This window comes from Microcebus murinus, chromosome 10, assembly GCF_040939455.1.
Source record: "Microcebus murinus isolate Inina chromosome 10, M.murinus_Inina_mat1.0, whole genome shotgun sequence".
Classification (NCBI taxonomy): domain Eukaryota; kingdom Metazoa; phylum Chordata; class Mammalia; order Primates; family Cheirogaleidae; genus Microcebus; species Microcebus murinus.
The window spans coordinates 4282024-4305507 of record NC_134113.1 but is presented as its reverse complement, the minus strand read 5'-3'; the positions used below and the strand labels follow the sequence as shown (position 1 = coordinate 4305507).

The following is a 23484-nucleotide window of genomic DNA, read 5'->3' as shown; positions in this document are numbered from 1 at the left end:
TCGCTCAGGCTGGTTTTGAACTCCTGACCTTGAGCAATCCGCCCGCCTCGGCCTCCCAGAGTGCTAGGATTACAGGCGTGAGCCACCGCACCCGGCCAGTATCTTATTCTTTTAATAACCAGTGTGTATATAATTATGCCTCTATTCTCTTTTGTAGCTTTGTGTTTTCTCTCTTTAAAAAATTATAAAATAAAACCTGGATCTCTTCATGAGAATATAAACTTTTACTAGCTATTTCTTGATGAACTGAAATAAAAACTACCATAGGCATACTAAATTATGGAATAATAGTTACTTGTATATATATGTAAGCTGCTTACCAACATTTTTTTAATAAAAATACCTTTTTTGATCAATTTCTTGTTGCTGTTTAACATGCTTGTTCTCAAATTCACGAATATTTTCCACGCCAATTTCTTCACAGAAGTGTTGGAAAATATCATCTTCTACCTTTTAAGTTATTTTAAAACAACTAGTTTAATAAGTAATTTAAAGAAATATATAGACAATGCTTATATATAAGTTTTTCCCTTCAAGATTTTCCTGGATTAGGTAAAAAACTAATCCCATTAGCCACTACTGTATTTTGGGGAGCCAGTGCTTTCTCTTCCTTTAACTCCATAAACTATGTCCATCTACTTTCACTGGCCTTATTAACTGTTTTGGATTTATGAAATGTTTAATATAAAATTAGAATGATTGTATTTACTTTAGACACATCAAAAACAACATTCTAAAATAAAGATTTTTTATATATGAATAATACTATAATGTCTGTTAGTAAACAACAGAGCATCCAGAGAATGATTACCAGGGCTGGTCTCAAATCTATAATAATATGAAGTGATTAAAGAAATTAGGGATATTTAACCTAGAAAAGAGATAATTAAAGAGCAACATGAATGTGCTTTCAAATCATGCAATAAAAGCAGTGGATGAATTTTTTTTTTTTTTTTGAGACAGAGTCTCAGTCTGTTGCTCTGGCTAGAGTGCCGTGGCGTCAGCCTAGCTCACAACCTCCTCAAACTCCTGGGTTCAAGCAATCCTTCTGCCTCAGCCTCCCAAGTATCTGGGACTACAGGCATGCACCACCATGCCAGGTGTGAGCCACTGTGCCCAGCCTGCAATGGGTGAAATTAATAGAGTGGTGGTGTAACAAATAACTTTCTAAGGGTTAGAGATACCCAAGAATAGAATGAATTAAATCAGAAGTTTCTCTCACATTATAAACAGAGGCTAGATGACCATATCTTTATTGTCCAGAGCAAAATGCTATAATTTTTACAACAGGCAAGGAGAGGTTGTAAAGACAGTATTCACAGGTCACTGTCTCTTGAGATTGGCAATAGTGATTCTCAAAAGACATAAGAAAATTAATTTGGCAAACCAAACTAAATAAAACTTAGCTTACGTGTTGTTTCTGATAGGGCACTATCACCCTCCTTTGCTTTAGCACATATTTAAGAAGCCCTAAATCTGGTATCTGGTCTAGAATTGTATATGCCATTTAGTAATAAACGTAACATTCATGACCTTATCTATCTTTTTTTGAAATTCTTCAATTCTTTGTTGTCGTTCTTTAATTCCTTCACTCAACATAGTACATTGAGACTCAATATTCAATAATTCACTTTGTAGCTGAGATTGTTCCTAATAACAAAAGAAAAGTTTTCTTTTTAATATGGCTTATTTAACTTTATATAGTAAAGTCAAAAATGTGATAGGTGTCTTTTAGAATAAAAGAGGAATCAATGAGATAAGATTAATTCAGCTGGATAACAAGATTAAACATCATAAAAATAATTAAAGGACTATAATATAATCTTAATCATGGGGTAAAGTATCTAAAGATTACATGGTGCTGTACAAATGTAATTCCTGAAATTCTATTAGTATGTTTTGTTTCTAACTTCCATCAAATTTTATGTAAGTCTTTATTACCCGGTAAAAAGCAGCAAGGTGTTTCTTTTTAATCATGTCTAGTTCACTTTGTGAATATTTGAGTCGTGTATTAGTTCCTTGTACTAGAGTCTGTATTTGTTTCAAATCTGTTTCTTTGCGGAGTGTCTTCATTAAATCCTAAAAAGAAAGAAAAATATGTGAATATTTTATAATAGAAAAGCACTTTTACTTTTTTAAAATTTGTTTTTCTTTCACTTTTCAAAGTATTTTCATTTGTAATAATTCACTGTTTTTTACATACAACCAAACCCGCTTACCTCCCCTTCTTCCGACAGGAGACTAAGCAATTAAGTACATTAGCCATCTGTAGTAACCAAGATGCCATACAGCTTATTCAAAAAACTAACCACTAACAGAAAAGAATTAGGCAAGAAAAATGAAAAATGAGGAGGGTGTATTCCATCCATCTTGAATTATTAGCATATATGGGATCATATGATACACACTGCCTTGCTTTCAGTACATTCTTATCTTTTTGCTTGTCTCCTCCATTCCTTTCTTCCTTTGCTTACTTTATTATTCAACTAACTCCCTAGATTTTATGTTTTTCTCCAAGTCCTTATGATACACAAATACGTGTGTATACATATTCACCTATGTCTACTGGCTTTATCAGGGCTCTCACGCAAATTTAAATCACATGGAACACGCTTTTCTCATTTAGTCACTCATAGGAGTCTATCAGTAAAGCTCTAAAATCATCCTTGTAATGGTTGCATATTATCCCAGAGTTTATATCAAAATTATTCAACTATTCTCTTAATGATGGCCATTCACTTTGTTTTCAGGTTTTTGCCACCACAAACAACACTACAACAGCATACCCCCATGTGTACTCTCAAGTACTATTGTTTTTGTTTCCATGCAATAGATTCCCCAGGGTTGAGACTGATGAGTCAAAAGTGTTCATGTTTTTATTTTAATAGCTGATATGGATTGTTTCCCAAAAGCTGTAACAATTCACATTTTTATAAATAATGTATGAGTACTCTTTTCCTCATATCTCCACCAGCAATAAGCATTATATATATTTATTTTTCCAAGTCTTACTGATAGGCATAAAGTAATCTTAATTTATATTCCCTCAAATACTATATTCTATATTGAGCATTTCCTCATGTTTACTAGCCATATGGATTTCTTCTTTTAGTGAATTGTCTGATCCTATCCTTTGCCCAGGTATTTCTATGATGTCTTTTTCATGTCAACTTGTAAAAGAGTTTAGGACAGAAATTATGGTCTTCATTTAAAAATTATTTTACAGTACATTTAAGTTCTTAATCCATTTGGAATTTATTTTTATGTAAGTCATAGATGGGGCACAAAATTAATTTCTCCAGATGTACCAATACCACTTATTAAATAATCTGTCCTTTTTCTACTAAACTAAATCATCTTTGTTGAATACTGAATTGTCAAATATAGTACCTCTATTTCTAGAATTCCTACTGTTTCATTACTTTGTCCATTCCCATGCCAATACTATATCAACTTGATTACAATGGCTTTTCAGAGTATTCTGTAGGCCAGTAAGGGAAGTCCCTACTTCATTCTCTTTTGTCACATTATTTGACTAGTCTCAGGAAATTCTTCATTTGTAAAAATTAGAAAATCATTTTTCAATTGAAAAATCCTTGGTAGCATTTTAATTAAAATTGCATTCAAGTTATATTTTAATTGGGAGGACTTCTAACCTATGAATTTAGTAAATTTTTCCTTTCGTTTCACGTCCTTAAGATTTAGTTTTCTAAAATAATTACTGTGCCTTTACATTGAAACTTACTCCTATTGTGAGCAGAATATTTTCCCCATTTTAGATGCTTCGTGATAGTATGAAGAAAAACTACAGATTTTCGTTTACTTATATAGCCCTCATACTATCTTATTAAATCTAGTAGCTTTTAAACTGTAATCTTATCAAGTTAGTTTATCCCTTCTTTTCAAAGATTTATATAAATTATTTCATTTTGTGCCTGACTGTATTTATTGTAACTTCCAAGACCACACTCAGTATTAATGGTGATAAATAGATACTTCTCAATTTTTTTTTTTCTTTTAAGAAAGGGTCTCCATCTGTTGCTTGGGCTATGGTGTCATCATAGCTCACTGCAACCTCAAACTCCTGTACTCAATTGATCCTCCTGCCTCAGCCTCTTGAGTAGCTGGGACTATAGGCACACACCACCATGCCCAGCTAATTTTTTTGTTTTTTGTAAAGACAGGTCTGACTATGTTGCTGAGGCTGATCTCGAACTCTTGGCCTCAAGTGATCCTCTCAGCTCGATCTCCCAAAGTGCTAGGATTATAGGCATGATCTATTGTCCCCAGTTTACTTAATTTAACTAAAATGGTTTTAGTGTTCTCACCACTTAAGTAATCATTTCTGTTAATTTTGAATAAGAGCTATTTATTTAAATAATTTCTACCATTACTCTTTAACTTAGTATTTTAATTACAACTAGTTGCTAAATTTTTTTTTTTTTTTTTGAGACAGAGTCTCGCTTTGTTGCACAGGCTTAGAGTGAGTGCCGTGGCGTCAGCCTAGCTCACAGCAACCTCAAACTCCTGGGCTCAAGCAATCCTCCTGCCTCAGCCTCCCGAGTAGCTGGGACTACAGGCATGTGCCACCATGCCCGGCTAATTTTTTTCTATATATATTAGTTGGCCAATGAGTTTCTTTCTATTTATAGTAGAGATGGAGTCTCGCTCTTGCTCAGGTTGGTTTCGAACTCCTGATCTTGAGCAATCCGCCCACCTCAGCCTCCCAGAGTGCTAGGATTACAGGTGTGAGCCACCGCGCCTGGCCTAGTTGCTGAATTTTATCAAATGTCTTCTTTATACATAATCATATGAATTTTCTCCTGCCTTTAATACATTGATGTAATGCATTATGTTTACTGCTTAATTGAAACATCCATGCATTTGTGAAACAAATTCTATCCAGTCAGATGTATTCTCTTACCACATTCTGAATTCTCTATATAATACTGACATTTTATTTAGAAATTATGCATTTATACTCATAAGGGATATTAAAGTTGTACTTCCTTTATAAAATGCCTGGGAAGTGTCTTTTTCTGTGATCTAGAATGGCTTAAATAACATTAGAATTATATTACATAGAACTCAGCTGTAAACCCATCTGGTCCCATAGTCTTTTCTTTTTATTGTGGCAAAATATACAAAACATATTTTTATTTACCATTTTTAAGTGTACAGTTCAGTAGTGTTTAATTACATTCACATCGTGTAGGATCAATCTCTAGAACTCTCTTCATCTTGTGAAACTAAAACTCTAAATCCATTAACAATTCATTCTCCCCTCGATCAGCCCCTGGCAACCAGTGGTCTACTTTCTGTCTCTATGAATTGGACTACTCTAAGTACCTCACATTAGTTTGTGGAATCAGACAGTATTTGTCCTTTTGTGACTAGCTTATTTCACTTAGTATAAAGTCCTTGAGGTTCATCCATGTTATAGCACGTGCTGAAATTTCCTTTTTAATGCTGAATAATATTCCATTGTATGTATATACCATTTTGTTTACCCATTCATCTGCTGATAGACACAATTATTTCTACCTTTTGGCTATTGCGAATAATGGTGCTATAAACACAGGTGTAAAATATCTCTGAGACCCTGCTTTCAATTCTTTTAGGTACATACCCCAAAGAATTACTGGATCATATGGTAATTCTATTTTTAATTTTTTGAGGAGCCATCATACTATTTTTCATAGCAGCTACACCATTTTTCTGAAACCTTTTTTCAGCAGCAGATTAACAGTGGCTTTAAAATATAGGGTTTTTTTCCTCACAAATATAGAGTGATGCAGTGGCTCAACAATGGCATGCAACTACCCAACTTTCAGCTCCTTAGTACAATGGCTTTTATCCTCATACTTGCTTTTTTATAGCAAGATTGCTACTCCATCTCCAGGCTTCCTGATTGTGTTCTAGGCACGAAGAAGAAAATGCAAACGGTAACACTAACACTTTGATTTATCTCATTGGTCAAAACTGTCACACAGGTACCCCTAGATACAGGGAAACTTAGGAAATCAAGTTGCTTTAGTTTTTCACATTCCACAAGCAAGGAAGGAAGTTGTGGATAGAAACTGGACCAGCCAACCACATCGATTCCTATCAAGTGTCCCACTTTTTTCTGTTCAATGTTGGTAATTCATATTTTCTGAAAGTCACTAATTTCTTCCAGATTTTCAATTTTTAAAACTATAGTTATTTGCATGTTAGATTTTTAAAGTTATTAGTATTTTAATGTGTCACTCCTGATCATGTATGTTTACTTCTAGCTTCTCTTTTACTAGGGTTGCAAAGAGTTTATTAGTTTTTCAAAAGAACCAGCTTTTAGATCCATTTGTTCCTCTTCTATTTTGAATTTTCTGTCAGCTTTAAAAAATTCCTTTTTAAACTTTGTTATCTTGTGGTTGTTCTAATTTCTTTTCTTTTGGGGGGAGGGAGACAGAGTCCTTGGCTGGAATGCAGTGGCCCAGTCAGAGCTCACTGTAACCTCAAATTCCTAGGCTCAAGGGATCCTCCTCCCTCAGCCTCCCAAGTAACTGGGACTACAGGAGAGTTGACATGATGCCTCGCTAATTTTTCTATTTTTAGTAGAGATGGGGTCTTGCTCTTGCTCAGGCTCGTCTTGAACTCCTGAGCCCAAGCAATCCTCCTGCTCTCGACTTCCAAGGGTGCTAGGATTACAGGTATGAGCCACTGGGCCTGGCCGGTTGTTCTAATTTCTTAAGGTGAGTGATGAGTTTTCTTATATTTCATCTTTCTTTTTTAATAATAAAGGCAATTTCCTCTTATTGTAGCTTTTAGTCTATCTCAAAGATAATGGTAGACAGTATGTTCCTATTCACCATTTTCAAGACATTTTGTAATCTACCTTTTGATTACTTCTTTTTTTTTTCTTTGAGACAGTTTCACTTTGTTGCCCAGGCTAGAGTGAGTGCCGTGGTGTTAGTCTAGCTCACAGCAACCTCAAACTCCTGAGAAGCTGGGATTACAGGCATGCGCCACCATGCCCAGCTAATTTTTTCTATATATATTGTTGGCCAATTAATTTCTTTCTATTTATAGTAGAGATGGAGTCTCACTCTTGCTCAGGCTGGTTTCGAACTCTTGACCTCGAGCAATCTGCCTGCGTCGGCCTCCTAGAGTACTAGGATTTTTTTTTTTTACTTTGAGAGAATATCACTCTGTTGCCCTGGCTAGAGTACCATGGCTTCAGCCTAGCTCACAGCAACCTCAGACTCCTGGAGTCAAGCAATCCTTCTGCCTCAGCCTCCCAAGTAGCTGGGACTATAGGCATATGCCACCATGACCAGCTAATTTTTTCTATATATTTTTAGTTGGCCAATTAATTTCTTTCTATTTTTAGTAGAGATGGAGTCTCACTCTTGCTCAGGCTGGATTTGAACTCCTGACCTTGAGCGATCCTCCCGCCTCCGCTTCTCAGAGTGCTAGGATTACAGGCATGAGCCACTGTTGATTACTTCATTGATCCCAAAACTACCTACAAATACACTTCTTAATTTTATGTAAAGATATTTTTAGTCACTATTTGTAATTTCATGAAATTATGATCAAGGTGACCTATAAAAATGTCTACTTTAAAAAAACTATTGAGGTTTCCATTGTGGCTAAGCATATGATCAGTTTTTGTATCAGTATTTCATAGATATTTAAATATTTCAAATTTATTCAGCACTTATTGTTCTATGCAGTTTACATTCATTAACTTAATTCTCTTAACAATGCTATGAAATAGGTGGTATTATTACCCTCACTCTATTGATGAGGAAACTAATGCATAAAGTATATAAGGAACTTACTCTGAGTCACACTGCTAAAATGTTCCCCTATAACTTTAATTAACAAGTAATTAAAGTTAACTTTAATTAACAAGTAATTAAAGTTAACTTTAATTAACAATACTATAAATATTTAGATGTTATGTGCTACAAATAGGTTTATAATAGAGATCTTCCTTGTCTTTTATTACATAACATCTTTATTCACTTCATTCAATAAGTATTTATTAAAAGCTTACTATACACAAGATTTTTTTTTTTTTTTGAGACATAGTCTCGCTTTGTTGCCCAGGCTAGAGTGAGTGCCGTGGCGTCAGCCTGGCTCACAGCAACCTCAAACTCCTGGGCTCAGCAATCCTACTGCCTCAGCCTCCCGAGTGGCTGGGACTACAGGCATGCACCACCATGCCCGGCTAATTTTTTATATATATATATATTTTAGTTGGTCAATTAATTTCTTTCTATTTTTGGTAGAGACGGGGTCTCGCTCAGGCTGGTTTCGAACTCCTGACCTTGAGCAATCCGCCCGCCTCGGCCTCCCAAAGTGCTAGGATTACAGGCGTGAGCCACCGCGCCCGGCCTGCAAGATTTTTTAACCTTAAAGTTTACATTTTCTGATATTGTCACTCCCATTTTCTTTTTGTTTGCATTTATCAGGTGCTCATTCCATTTTTTTCAAAATTTAACTTTCAGATGAATTCTTATAAACACATTTAGTTTTTTAACCTATGATAGTCTTGGTCTTTTAATGTGAGACTTAAATCCAAACTCATGTTTACTGTATTCACTGACACACAAAAATTTATTTCTTTCATCTTACTTTTGTTTCATTCTTTTCATTGTTTTTATTGGTTGGTAATTTGTTCCTGTGTTAACCTGGTATACTTTTTAACACTCTAATTCCACTGTTGATGAGACACGAGCAGAGGAGGTACAGAATGGGCTGTGTAAACAAACGGGATGCTGAGTAAGAAAACACTGCAAGATTAGGGTAGCCATAAGTGTCACAGAATGTTAGCATAAGAAAAGTGAGACATGAGCAGAGAAAATACTAAAGCAAGCAATGTAAACAAATGTGATGCTGAGTAAGAGAACATACTGTAAGAGTAACAAGATAAGAGTAACCACAACTATCACAAGAAACAACAGAAACAACACAGGGCACATTATACATTACAGTCCCTCCCACCCCTTGCCAGTGGGCTTTGGGCACAACAACACATCTGAGTCTAACCACAGTAAGGTGAAAAACTCCCCCCCCTCAAGAAGACAACATCCTGATTGGTCAAGAAAAAAAGAGATGTCACAAAGGAGAGGCCAGACAAGAGAAAAAGGGATGACAAAGAGACCCCAGTGCCACTGTCAGCTGGGACGCGTGTCCACGCCTACCCCTTTGGGAGTGTACTATTGCTTGCTGATTAGAGACCCAAAGAAACCCCAGGGCCACAGTCCGCTTGGACGTGTGGCATCTCTTAACCCCTTTAAGAATGAACTATCACTTTAATAAACTTTGCTGTTTGCTGCTTCAAAACTGTCTCGTTTTCATTCTTAGATCAGAAGACAAGAACCGAGGAGTTTAACAGCCAGTAACACCACCTCTGTCCCCCAGTCTCCTAAAATACATCTTTAGAACAGAATATCCTAACTTCCTCTCCTTACAGAGGAGACCTTTGGAACACATTTACATCTCCATTTCCAATTCTTTAGTTTTGCTGAGTTAGTTTAGCACTCATTTATTATAATTAGGTCTGTTCTAATTTATGTGCTGCTTATAGTATTTTCTCTAATTTTTTTGTCACATGGGGCATATGAATGATATCCTCTCTGAATTTGCTTATATACAGATTTCTAGAAGGTAAATGGTATCTTGGGTTATAGTCCTTTTCCCTGTAGCTATTCTATAGTCCCATCCATTTTTGTAGCCTGATACAAGCTTGATTTTTTAATCCTATAAAGAATTTTTCTTGAAGGGGGATGTAGTTTTAGCATTGCTTCTATGACTTAGGTGTTTAGGAACTATGCCAAGATTCAATTGTGGGCCTTTTCTCACCAAATTTTTATAGAACTATGTGTGTCCTTTCAATTGGTAAACCAAGGTTGATCCTTAGAAATTTTCTTCTTTTTTATTTGATTTTCTCCACTTTTGTGTTCCTTCTCCTCCTTCCAAGAATGTATTATTCTCTCATGAAGCCTCCTGAGTCTATCTGCTAAGTCTCTATTTTCCTCATGATTTATCTTTGTAATTTAGTTTTTCTCATTGAGATACTTTTTCTTTTCTTTTTTTGAGTCAGAGTCTTACTCCTTTGCCCGGGCTAGAGTGCCGTAGAGTCAGCCTAGCTCACAGCAACCTCAAACTCCTTGGGGCTCAAGCGATCCTACTGCCTCAGCCTCCCAAGTAGCTGGGACTACAGGATGTGCCACTATGCTCAGCTAATCTTTTTCTATATATTTTTAGTAGAGATGGAGTCTCATTCTTGCTCAGGCTGGTCTTAAACTCCTGAGCTCAAGCAATTCGCCCGCCTCGGCCTCCCAGAGTGCTAGGGTTACAGGCTTGAGCCACCGTGTCTGGCTGAGATGCTTTTTCTACTTGGTCTGCCAGGTTACTAATTTGGTTCTTGAAAATGGCCTCTCCTTCAATTCATCTACTGAATTTTATAGTTAAGAAACGTATTTTTTAGTTCCAAAAAAGCCTTATTAAATTTTTGTGTGTGAGAGTGGCAGGAGGAGGGTTGACACTATATGGAATCTCCTTAATGCTCCTTTACCTTTTTTGCTCAAGTTGTTGACTGGTTCCTGGAATACCTCAGATACATTTATGCATTTCTTTGCCCACTGAGGATCAGGTCTGGGAATTAATGTACCCTAAATAGCAGCAGCCCCACAAGCATTCTCCATACCTTAGGGCCAGCAATTACAACAGAAGACTGTCAGTACCCCACTGACATGGAGGACAAGATGTCTCTCTGGTCTCCCTGAACTCTCTCAAACTCAGGAATAAGGAGGCTATATCCTACCAATTCAGCTAATATTTAGCTTTATGGGGTTCAAGAAGACCAGGCTTACTCACATGGGACAAATGTTTAACTTACCCTAGGATTTCCCTATGTCCTGATTCTTCTCCAAGTGCTTTTCACAAATCAAAAGTGAGAAAGCCCTGTATTAGTTTTTCCCACTAGCCTCCCTCAGAACCCAAGACATCATCCCACCTAGCTGTCACTGGTTCAGGTGAGACATACAGATGGGATCTTAGTATGGACATGGATAGGAAGCAAGATTGATTTCAAGTTGCCATCTTCCCAGAACTTTCTCCGTGCCTAGGCCTAAATTTATAAAATGTTTAAAAGTTGAATATTGGTTGGGCGCGGTGGCTCGTGCCTATAATCCTAGCACTCTGGGAGGCCGAGGCAGGCAGATTGCTTAAGGTCAGGAGTTCGAAACCAGCCTGAGCAAAAGAGAGACCCCGTTTCTACTATAAATAGAAAGAAATTAATTGGCCAACTAATACATATAGAAAAAATTAGCCGGGCATGGTGGCGCATGCCTGTAGTCCCAGCTACTTGGGAGGCTGAGGCAGCAGGATTGCTTGAGCCCAGAAGTTTGAGGTTGCTGTGAGCTAGGCTGATGCCATGGCACTCACTCTAGCCTGGGCAACAAAGCAAGACTCTGTCTCAAAAAAAAAAAAAAAAGTAAATGTTAAATGCATGAAAGTACTAGAAGGAAGCATTATTGAATTTATTTTGTGATCTTCAGAACCTGATCTTCAGTCTAAGTATAATACATTCTAAAATCCAGAAGTTACAAAATATTAATAAATTTGGCTACATAAAGATTAAAAAACATTTATGACAAAAAGAACAATATCATTGTCAAACAGCTACTTGGCAATAAAAAGAAATAAACTTTTGATACATATAACATGAATCTCAAAAACATTAGGCTAAGTGAAGAAAGCATAACACAAAAGACTTACTGTGTGATTCCATTTATATAAAAGTCTAGAAGAGTAAAAACTGTAACAGAAAGCAGATTGGGTTGCTAGGGCCCCAAGGAGGCCAGAAGAAGGACTGTCTGAAAAGGAGTCCAAAGGAATTTTGAGGGGTGATGGAAATGTTCTATATCATGATTGCAGTGGTGGTTATATGACCACATATATTTGTCAAAACTTATTAAATTAGGCCTGGCACGGTGGCTCACGCCTATAATCCTAGCACTCTGGGAGGCCCAGGCGGGTGGATCACTCAAGGTCAGGAGTTCGAAACCAGCCTGAGCAAGAGCGAGACCCAGTCTCTACTAAAAGTATAAGGAAATTAATTGGCCAACTAAAAATATATATACAAAAAAAAATTAGCTGGGCATGGTGGCTCATGCCTGTAGTCCCAGCTACTTGGGAGGCTGAGGCAGGAGGATCACTTGAACCCAGGAGTTAGGCTGACACCACTGCACTCACTCTAGCATGGGCAACAAAGTGAGACTCTGTCTCAAAAAAAAAAAACCACAAAACTTATTAAATTATACTTAAAATTGGTATATAAATTTATACCAATTTATATACCAATAAAATTATATAAAATTGGTACCCCAATTAAAGCCAACTAAAAAGTCAAATAAAATATTTATAACATATATGACTAAGGAATAATTTACTTATATAAATAACTCTCAAAATAGGTAATAAAATAATAATTTACTAGAAAAATGTGTGTAGAAAATAAGTAGTTCACAGAAGAAAAAATTTCAAAGAACCAATAAATAAATATATGAGGAAATGCTCAACCTTAGTTATAATTTAAGAAATGCATATCAAACAATTGGGTTATACTTTTTTACCAATGAGACTGGCAAAAGTTAATATATTTGCTAATATCCAGTGTTGCAATCTAGGGACATGTACACTCTACTACAGGTTTCCTTTTGATGAGAATTTAGCAATATCTATCAACATTTTAAATACATATACTATTAGACCCAGAAATTCCACTTTAAGTAAATTCATCTTGGAGGTATATTTATAACGAACAAATGTGTAATAATACAAATGTGTAATAATAATACAACAAACATTTATATATTTCTTCATATGCCAGGAATTGCTGTAAATATTTTATCTGTATTATTTGATTTAATCCTTACAACCGTAAAAGGAAGGTGTCTTTATTAATCTCCATTTTACAGATGGCAAAACTAAGCTATAAAGGGGTTAAGGTAATTTGTCCAAGGTCATACTACCAGTAACTGGCAGAGGAAGGATTCAAACCCAGGCAGCTTGGCAACAGAATTTATACTCATAGGCAGTATGTTATTCTCTCTCTCTAAAGAATATTTAATACTGCACCATTTGTAACAGCAGAAAACAAATGTCCTTCAATAGGAGACTAGTTAAATAAATAAATTCTACTACCAGGCAAGCAGGATTCATTAAAAATAACTTTTTATATGCTAAAATCAAAACAGGTCATGTTATGATAGTAAATGAAAAAGCTTGTTGCAAATACTTGTTGCAATAGCCAAAGTCTATTATAAAACAAAGGATATAGGAAAAATAATACATATACTTGCTTATACAAAGAAAATTTCTAGAGGCCGTGTATCAAACTGTTCAGTAAATACCACTGAGATGTTAGGAAGGGGAAGAAAAGGCTTTTTATTTTTTAACTTTATTCCATTCTGCTTTATTTGAAATTTTTTAACTATAGGCATGATTTTTTTATTACCAAAAATTCCACACAATTATTCTACTTAGTATTTTATAACTTCTATGTCATAGATTTACCTTTAGCTCTTGGATTAACTGGCTTCTTCTATCTCTTAGATTCTTTAACTCTTTCTCATCCCAGCATCTAGCCTTGTATTTTAAGTCACTTGACCCTCCAGAGATCACCCCAGATTTTAAAAATAATGTTCCATCAAGAGCTACTGTCTGTAAAATTAAAAATATATTACCTTAGAGAAATATACATAAAGATATAAAATCAAAACATAATGTGGCAATTTTTACAGCTGAGAATTTGTAGATGAAAAAACCACTTACTGAACTTTACTAATAAAATACCTAGTTTATGAAGGGACATCAACCAATAAATAAACTACAAATATAAAACCCACTTTACTAAGGCCCAAAGCACTTCTAGGCAACAAATTAGCAGCAACCACAAAGGTTCAAAGTAAGCTGTATAGTAGTCCCAAACATATATAATAATTGAGAACCAAAAACTAAGAATAGAAATATTAAATATCAAACAGTTTGCATTACATAATCCTATATTTCAAAGAATCTAACTTACATATTAATGGCGTATCATGAAGTGGCCTTATAACTTTACGTTACCAAAAATATCACATTCTCCAGAACAGACATAAAAAAGGGACCAAGAAAAAAATTTAAATGGAGTCAAGGTATAAAACAGCCTGAAGTTTATAGTCCTGTTAGCATATGCTTTAGGGAATAAATGAAATCAATTCTCAATGTAGGCCAGGCGCGGTGGCTCACACCTTTAATCCTAGCACTCTGGGAAACCGAGGCGGGCGGATTGCTCAAGGTCAGGAGTTCAAAACCAGCCTGAGCAAGAGGGAGACCCTGTCTCTACTATAAATAGAAAGAAATTAATTGGCCAACTAATATATATAGAAAAAATTAGCCAGGCATGGTGGAGCATGCCTGTAATCCCTGCAACTCGGGAGGCTGAGGCAGGAGGATCGCTTGAGCCCAGGAGTTTGAGGTTGCTGTGAGCTAGGCTGATGCCATGGCACTCACTTCTAGCCTGGGCAACAAAGCAAGACTCTGTCTCAAAAAAAAAAAAAAAAAAAAAAAAAAAAAAAAAAAAAAATCTCAATGTTTTGCAAATGTTTGTAATTAATTAGTCAAACTAGGAGGCCACCTGTGAAGGACTAAAACCATGTAATGTGAGCTGACACATTTAAAAAGCCAACAAATAGAGGAGTTTTTTTTTTTTTTTTGAGAGAATCTCACTTTGTTGCCCAGGCTAGAGTGAGTGCCATGGTATCCTAGCTCACAGCAACCTCAATCTCCTGGGCTCAAGCGATCCTCCTGCTTCAGCCTCCCAAGTAGCTGGGACTACAGGCATGCGCCACCATGCCCGACTAATTTTTTCTATATATATTTTTAGTTGGTCAATTAATTTCTTTCTATTTTTAGTAGAGACGGGGTCTTGCTCTTGCTCAGGCTGGTTTTGAACTCATGCCCTTGAGCGATCTGCCCATCTCGGCCTCCCAGAGTGCTAGGATTACAGGCATGAGCCACCATGCCTGGCCAACAAATAGGAGTTTTATTCATTCCTTCATTCAAGACTGTGTGACTGCTGTGTTTGAGACATTCTACACTAGGGACTAGAAAGGGACTAGAATGAGTGAAATATGATGCTGACCCTCAGGGAATCATGCTAGTAGGGAAAAATATATAAACATATCATTACAAAATGAAGTGATGAAAAGATAGTAGAAACATAATCAGAGTAACCTGGAAGCATTAAACTCGGGGGGGGGGGGGGGTGTTCCAACCCTGCCTGTTAGTCCATGGAAGGCTTCCTGAGAAGGTAAATGCTTTTATCCTATCTTCTCTGAGGTACTAGTTAAAATAAATTAGTTCATTTAACAGAAAACTAAGTTTATTTCTCTTTCACAAAATGAAATTCCAGGGTAGGCACTCCAGGGTCTGTATGGTGGCTCTACCATCATTATAACAAGAACCTAGACTTCTATAATATTGAGCTACCATCCTTAGCACCTGACACAAACAAGCTCATTATTTTTTGGAAAGCCCTGAAGGGGTCTCTTTCCTCCTAGCTGTTAGTGTGGCAATGAGTTTGCTCAGTAGGTCTGGACTGGCTCTTTGGAAGAACACCAGATCCAGCAGCAATGGCAAGGAAAATGAATTCCTGTTCTGTGAAAATGTGACATCCATCCAGTTGTTTTACCCAATTTAAACACAGAGAAAATCCTTCTCTCTCTTTCTGTCTTTCTTTCTTTTTCCTTCCTTCCTTCCTTTCTCTCTCTCTCTCTCTCCCTCCCTCCCTCCTCCCTCCCTCCTTCCCCCCTTCCTTCCTTCCTTCCTTCCTTCCTTCCTTCCTTCCTTCCTCTTTCTTTCTTTCTCTCTCTCTCTCTCTCTTTCTCTCTCTCTCCCTCCCTCCCCCCTCCCTCCCTCCTTCCCCCTTCCTTCCTTCCTTCCTTCCTTCCTTCCTTCCTTCCTTCCTTCCTTCCTTCCTTCCTTCCTTCCTTCCTTCCTTCCTTCCCTCCATCCCTCCCCTCCTTCTTCCCTCCCTCCCTCCCTTCTTCCCTCCCTCCCTCCCTTCTTCCCTTTCTTTTTTTTTGAGACAGAGTTTTGCTCTATTGCCTGGGCTAGAGTGCCATGGGGGCAGCCTAGCTCACAGCAACCTCAAACTCCTGGGTTCAAGCAATCCTCCTGCTTCAGCCTCCCGAGTAGCTGGGACTACAGGCATGCGCCACAAATATTTTCTATTTTTACCAGAGATGGGGTCTTGTTTTTTTTCAGGCTGGTCTTGAACTCCTGACCTCAAGTGATTCTCCCGCCTCAGCCTCCCAGAGTGCTACAATTACAGGGTTGAGCCAACACACCCACCCAGATAGAGAAAAGAGAGAAAATTCTTTAAAAGTCCCTGACATATAGTCAAGATACAGATAAGACAATGCTGATGGAAATTTTGAAATACAGTTAAGAATATACAACCTAAAGAGGTAAAGTATGTTACTGTGAACAAGATAGAAACCATAAACAGAATTAAGTTTTATCTTCATGTGACTTCTTTAAAGTGACTATACAAATGTTAAATCAATTTTACAATTATACAAAAGTCAATTTCAGGCCAGGTACAGTGGCTCACACCTAAAATTCCTGCACTGTGGGAGGTTGAAGCGGGATGATCACTTGAGGCTAGGAGTTTGAGACCAGCCTAAGTAACCAAGCAAGAAACCATTTCTACCAAAAATTTTTAAAAAGTAAATAAAAAGTCACTTTCAGATAGTTAATTAGGTAGGAAAATAAGAATGGTACCTTAATAGGTCACTTACTACATCTGCCTAAATTCAGTATGTTGAAATCAATTATAGTGATCATAGTAAGATGATTACTGACAGAAACACCAAAATGTATAAAGTTAATGTTTGATAAGTCAATAAATTTAACTCTGGAAATCCTTATGTCTCATAAGAATAGCTTGCTCTGTGATAATTTGCAATTCTGGACATTCCAGACTAAATGTGTTTGTTGACTGGTAAATAATAAAATGATAACCACTTTTTGAGAGCTATTTGATAGGCATTCTGTGTAGGAGCAGGAAGTGTGATCTGGCTGCTTCCTTGATGCTGAACGGGTGTGGATGAAGGAAAGCCCTCTGGTCAGCAGCCCCAGAAATTGAAGTAAACAGCCACGTCTCCAGGGACTGCAGTCATGTAGGAGGTCTGGGAATGTTCTTTGAACAGAGCATTCTCAAAATACAGAGATTGGGGAGTAAATGGTCATCTGTTTCCTGCCCTTGAGTTCCCTCTTGAGTTGTACCAATAAAAGCAATGTGTGCACCAAGGATGGGGCTCTTTGCTCTTAGAAGCATCGAGTCCCCCGCCCCCTCCCCCGCCCCCACTTGTCCTAATAATTGGCTACTTTGTCTTTATTTCTGCAGGAGCTGCTTGGTTTTGAGTTCCCTGTGCTGAGCTGGACTCAGCAGTTCTGCATGTTACTACTTAATTCAATCCTCATAACCCTATGAAACAGGGACTATTAGTTCCTCAGTTTTAGATGAGAAAACTAAAATTAGAGGTTTAGAAATTTGCCTAAAGTCACATAATTACTAAAGCAACATCACTGGTTTTACTTCATAACTTATGCCCTTAAGTACTGTGTTATGCTTCATCACAAATGTAGTTTTTAAAAAAATATGTCAGAATAATTTGAGCAGTTTAACAGTTCAACTAAATATAAACTCTAGTCTACTTAAAGTAAAACTATTTTTGAAACCAAAATTATTCCCTTGAGAGATTAATATTCAGTAATCTCATTTCAGTGGTGCTTTCTAAAAATTCAAATGTGTTAAACCTTGAATGTGTACAAGGACAGTTAGTATATCCATTCAGCTATGGAAGAATTAACCCAGGATGTAAGCACCTAAAATTTTTCCCAGTGTTCAAAAACACATATATTATATCCAGGGTTCCATATAAAATAAAAAAATTAACTGCTTTAGGATATTATTACTATAAATCTAATTTCCCAAATATAATTTATGATATTAGAAAATGCTACAGAAATGTTCTTTTTTTTTTTGAGAAAGAGTCTCATTCTATTGCTTGGGCTAGAGTGCTGTGGCATCAGCCTAGCTCACAGCAACCTCAAACTCCTAGGTTTAAACAATCCTCCTGCCTCAGCCTCCCCGGTAACTAGGACTACAGGCATGTGCCACTGTGCCCAGCTAATTTTTTCTATTTTTAGTTGTTTGGCTAATTTCTTTCTATTTTTAGTAGAGATGGGATTGGGTTTCACTCTTGCTCATGGCCTCCCAGAGTGCTAGGATTACAGGCATGAGCCGCCATGCCTGGCTAGAAGTTAATTTTTTAAAAACTCAACTGAATATTATATAAACTACTAGAGCCATAACCACCTTAGGTTCTACATTGGTTTTCCTTCTAAAAGAGGACATACAAAAAGCATATAAAAATTTGTGTGTGATTATGTATGTGTGATGTTAGTCTTATAAATACTGTTTCAATTTATTCAAAAGTACGATCCAAGCCTCTTTTCTTACTTTCCGTCTTTCAGGTCCACCGAATGCAATATGCCTTGCTTCTTCCACAGTCTCACAAACAAGGCCATTTCCACACACAAACTGAATCACTTTCTTCAGCTGAGGAAACTGAGTTTTTATGACATCAATCACCATTTTACAGCCTTTAATCTCCCTCAATCTTTCATTGATTGGCTTGATCTAAAAGGTTCGAAAAATACTTAATATATTAGATACACTAAAATAAAAACCAAGTGTTCACTACATTCTTTCTCACAAAACATATATAATCCTGGAAGCAGAAGATTAACAATATGTATGCATATACAATAAAAGTTTGACAAGAGCATGATGAACTCTACCTCACCATTGGATCATGTAATATTGTTTTAAAAACCCAAAAACTTCAAGTCAGAAGATATAATTTTCAGATTCAATTCTGTCACTAACTATTTGGGACAAAACAATGCATGAGAAGTGCTCCATGTTTTCAAAATCATAAAATCTAGTGGAGAATATGTGTCAAAAGAGCAGCACAATACTATGGAACTAAAAAAAACCACTTTATGCTTAAATCATTGGGAAAGCTTTTAGACTTTCTTAGACATGACTTTTAGGTTGGGTCTATAAATAGATCAAAAAGTCTATTTGCAATGTATTGCTGAAAACCAGCAAATAAGATCTTCACTTTGTAAAACAAATCAAAGCAAAATCTTATATAGAACCAAAATATGTATATATATACACTTGGGAATATAAATTTATATAAACTGAGTATATGGAAACAATCTAAAGTAGTTACTATTTAGGATTTAGGCATTGAGAAGGAATAATATTCCCTCTATATTTGATATACTTCTGCCTAAGATCTTTTAAAAAACAAATTTGCCTTGAAAAAAGTCTCAAGTAAGGAATGAGTAAAACAGGATTTTAATAGGTAGATGAATTAGGGTAAGAAGTTTTAGTGGACAGAAGCTATAAGAAAAAGTGTAGAAGTAAAAAAGGCAGGTTTGGACCATTAGTAACACCAGCTAGCATTTGCTAAGCTCCTCCTTTTTGTAGGTACTATGTCAGGTACTTTACATGTAATGATTCCTTGCAATAAAATTCAATAAGGTAAGGACTAATTCCTCCACTTCATGGAGGAAGAAACTGAAGCTCAGAAAAATTAAGAACAGGCTGGGCATGATGGCTCATACCTGTAACCCTAGGCTCATGCCTCGGATGGCTCATGCCTGTAATGCCTTGGCCTCTGGGATGCTGAGGCGGGAGGATTGCTCAAGGTCAGGAGTTCAAGACCGGCCTGAACAAGAGTGAGACCCTGTCTCTACTAAAAATAGAAAGAAATTAGCTGGACAACTAAAAATATATAGAAAAAATTAGCCAGGCATGGTGGCACATAGCTGTAGTCCCAGCTACTCGGGAGGCTGAGGGAGAAAGACTGCTTGAGCCCAAGAGATTGAGGTTGCTGTGAGCTAGGCTGATGCCATGGCACTCTAGTCCAGGCAACAGAGCAAGACTCAAAAAAAAAAAAAAAAAAAAGAAGAAGAAATGAAAATTAAGAACAAATTAGTGAAAGCTAATTAGAAGTAGGACTGAGATTCAAACTCAGGGCTGTCAACTCTAAACCATGCACTCTTAACCACTACGCATAATGCCTACAATTCAGGGTCTTAACTGGACCAAAAAGAACATTTTCTTTAGTACTGTGGTCACCAACCCTGGGGCTGCGACCTGTACCAGTCCGTGGCCTGTTAGGAACTAGGCCACACAGCAGGAGGTGAGCGAGCAGCTGATGAGCAAGTAAAGCTTTATCTGCATATACTGCTGCTCCCCATCACTCACATCACCACTTGAGCTCTGTCTCTACCCATGGAAAAATTCTCTGGGACCACTGCTTTAGTAGGCAATTAAAAACCACTGAAGGATTTCAATCATGGTATTGACAGAGTTCCTGCTTCAGGAATTTAGACTTGAGATATTCTAGGATGTTTCAATACATACCTTAAAGCTCAAAATTTAGCCTCCTACACCAACAGCTAACACACTGGATCAAATATTTATAATCAAGACTGAGTTGACATTTTACCAACAGACCATACATCTTATTCATCTCCTATACTTTGCTATTGAACAAAATATATTGCTGGCTAGAAGGTAGAGTGGTTATACTGCTAGAACAATGGCATCAAAGTTACCAAGTTAGAATAATGGCCAAACTAGAAGAAATGATATCAAGAAAGATAGCAGTCACTTGATATTATTCTTTGCCTATCAATACATTTAATACCAGCCATTTGAATGACTGGCTTACTGGCATCCAAGCTATGACTTTTTTCAATCATTGCCATAGTTTTAGGCAATAAAGACATATTTTAGCAGACAAGATTTTATCATTACTAAATAACAAACATTACAAATTTCTTACATCAAGGTAATCTAGAGCAAGGAATGTCTCAGGTTCAGCTCTTTCCTCCTTCAGAAATCTAATACAATCTTTTGCTACCTTTTCAGAGGCTACAACAATGGCAACCATGTACCGGCCAAAAAGCTTAGTAACAGCCAGCTGGTATTTCTTATGAATAGGATGACACAGGTCAAGTAGTCTTCCAAACTTAGCATGTTTCAAAAAATGAGAGAAAAACAAATACATTAGTGAGGAACATATAATTCATTGTTTTCTAATGTAACAAAGTAGAATAGATAAAAATGAATTTAATAAAATTATATACATCATAATTTAATAGAGTCTCATTCAAATAGACTGTTTCATTATGAAATGTCCATTTAGCAGTCACATTTTGTTTACGAAAAGATTAATGAGGCCGGCCGTGGTGGCTCACGCCCACCCATAATCCTAGCACTCTGGGAGGCCAAGGTGGGTGGATCCTTTGAGCTCAGGAGTTTGAGACCAGCCTGAGCAAGAGTGAAGAACTAGCCTTACCAAAGTATTAAAATATTTTACAAAACTATAATAATTAAATAATATTCATCAATTCCCTTATGTTTTAAATAAGAATCTATAAGGCACCTACTGTGTGCAGGTAGCTACTATGTGCTAGACTCTTAGATAAACATTACTGAACAAAACAGGTACTCACTGACCTCACAGAATTTTCAGTCTACTAAGGAAGAAAAACATAAGCAATCAGTAATCTCATGTATGTACAAAATAGAGCTAGACACTGTGATAAAGAACAGAGTGCTCTCAGAATACATAACAGGGACCAGTCTGGCCTAAGAAAGGAAGTCAGGAAAGGCTTCTCATCAAATGTTACTTGAGCTGAGATCTGGAGAATGGTCCAGTAGACTGAAGTTAAAAAACTTTACTAGAAAATGTCTAAATGTCAACCATCCTGTATCAATGATTCCCTAGAATATCTGAAGATTTAATTTTATACCTTTGGACTCTTTTTTTTGTTAGGTTTTACTTCAGTAATATTTCCTTATTTGTCTTTCATATTTATCTTTGCTCTATTTAAATCTCTTTGTCTCTTCCTCCTTCATTCACTTGTGATTATCTCAAGCTTTCCTTCTGGGTCAATAATTTGATTTTCTGTTAGAAAACTCATTCCTTGGTATTTCTAATTTATTTATTAGTATTTCTTGCTACTTCTAATTTATTCAATGTATTAGTCTGTTATTTATTATATGCTAATTATTCAGTAATGTTTGTCCTTGATTTGTTTTCTTAGCTCTATATTTCCCTATTCATTTTATTGTTTTACCTAATATTTGAATGTTGTTTTATAAATTCAAGCTCTTATTCAATTGTCCATAGCACAAAACACTTACTAATGAGGGATTTTGTTCTTTAACCTAGATTAGATTCTTTGACTTCTATTTTTTTTTCTTTAGCATCAGCATGAGAAGTTAATCTTTGACTTCTAAATGTTTCTAAATACTTCCTCTTTATTATTATATGTACCTATAGCTGCCATAGTGATTCTTTTTACTTTGCTTATGTTTAAGGTGGATAGCTCTGTTTAAACTTTTTATTTGCTCTTATAGATAACTTTTTCTTGATTCTCTTGCCCATAGAACTGAGATGGTTATCTCCTCTGAGCAGCAATTGATGGAATAAGTATTTTCTGTTCTATCCACTTTTCCATCACCTAAGGGCCTGGACAACAGGGGCAAGTGAGAGCTTAGCTAAGACTTTTTGAGAATATACTTTGAGTATCTGGGTCCTTCCCTCTCTTCTGAGTTGTTTTTTTCTTTTTTTTGGAGACAGAGTCTCGCTTTGTTGCCCACACTAGAGTGAGTGCCATGGTGTCAGCCTCACTCACAGCAACCTCAAACTCCTGGGCTCAAGTGATCCTCCTGCCTCAGCCTCCCGAGTAGCTGGGACTACAGGCATGTGCCACCATGCCCGACTAATTTTTTCTATATATATTAGTTGGCCAATTAATTTCTTTCTATTTATAGCAGAGATGGGGTCTCACTCTTGTTCAGGCTGGTTTCAAACTCCTGACCTCGAGCAATCTGTCCGCCTCAGCCTCCCAGAGTGCCAGGATTACAGGCATGAGCCACTGCGCCAGGCCTGTTTTTTTCTATTGTTTTTTTTGAGACAGAGTCTCACTTTGTTGCCCGGGCGAGTGCCGTGCTGTCATCATAGCTCACAGCAACCTCAAACTCCTGTGCTCAAGCAATCCTCCTACCTCAGCCTCCTAAGTAGCTGGGACTACAGGTGTGTACCACCATGACCGGCTAATTTTTTGTATTTTATGTGAGATGGGGGTCTCACTCTTGCTCAGGCTGGTCTTGAACTCCTAACCTCAAGGGATCCTCCCACCTTGCCCTCCCAGACTGCTAGGATTACAGGCTGAGCCACTGCACCGGGCCTTACTGCTATTTTTTAAAGATAAATTATAAACACAAAATTTTAAAATTTCTGAAATAATTTTGCTTTCTAATATTGGTAATATTTCTGA

General features: G+C 36.8%; 1 protein-coding gene across 1 annotated transcript in view; it reads right to left on the bottom strand.

Moving 5' to 3' along the window:
• Positions 1 to 23484, bottom strand: part of SMC1B (structural maintenance of chromosomes 1B) — an 89565-nt gene that overhangs the window by 33972 nt on the left and 32109 nt on the right. Inside the window, 5 exon segments of the mRNA XM_076007828.1 lie at positions 321 to 450; positions 1534 to 1650; positions 1942 to 2079; positions 18572 to 18751; positions 20979 to 21164. Coding sequence (XP_075863943.1) covers positions 321 to 450; positions 1534 to 1650; positions 1942 to 2079; positions 18572 to 18751; positions 20979 to 21164 — 751 coding nt within the window.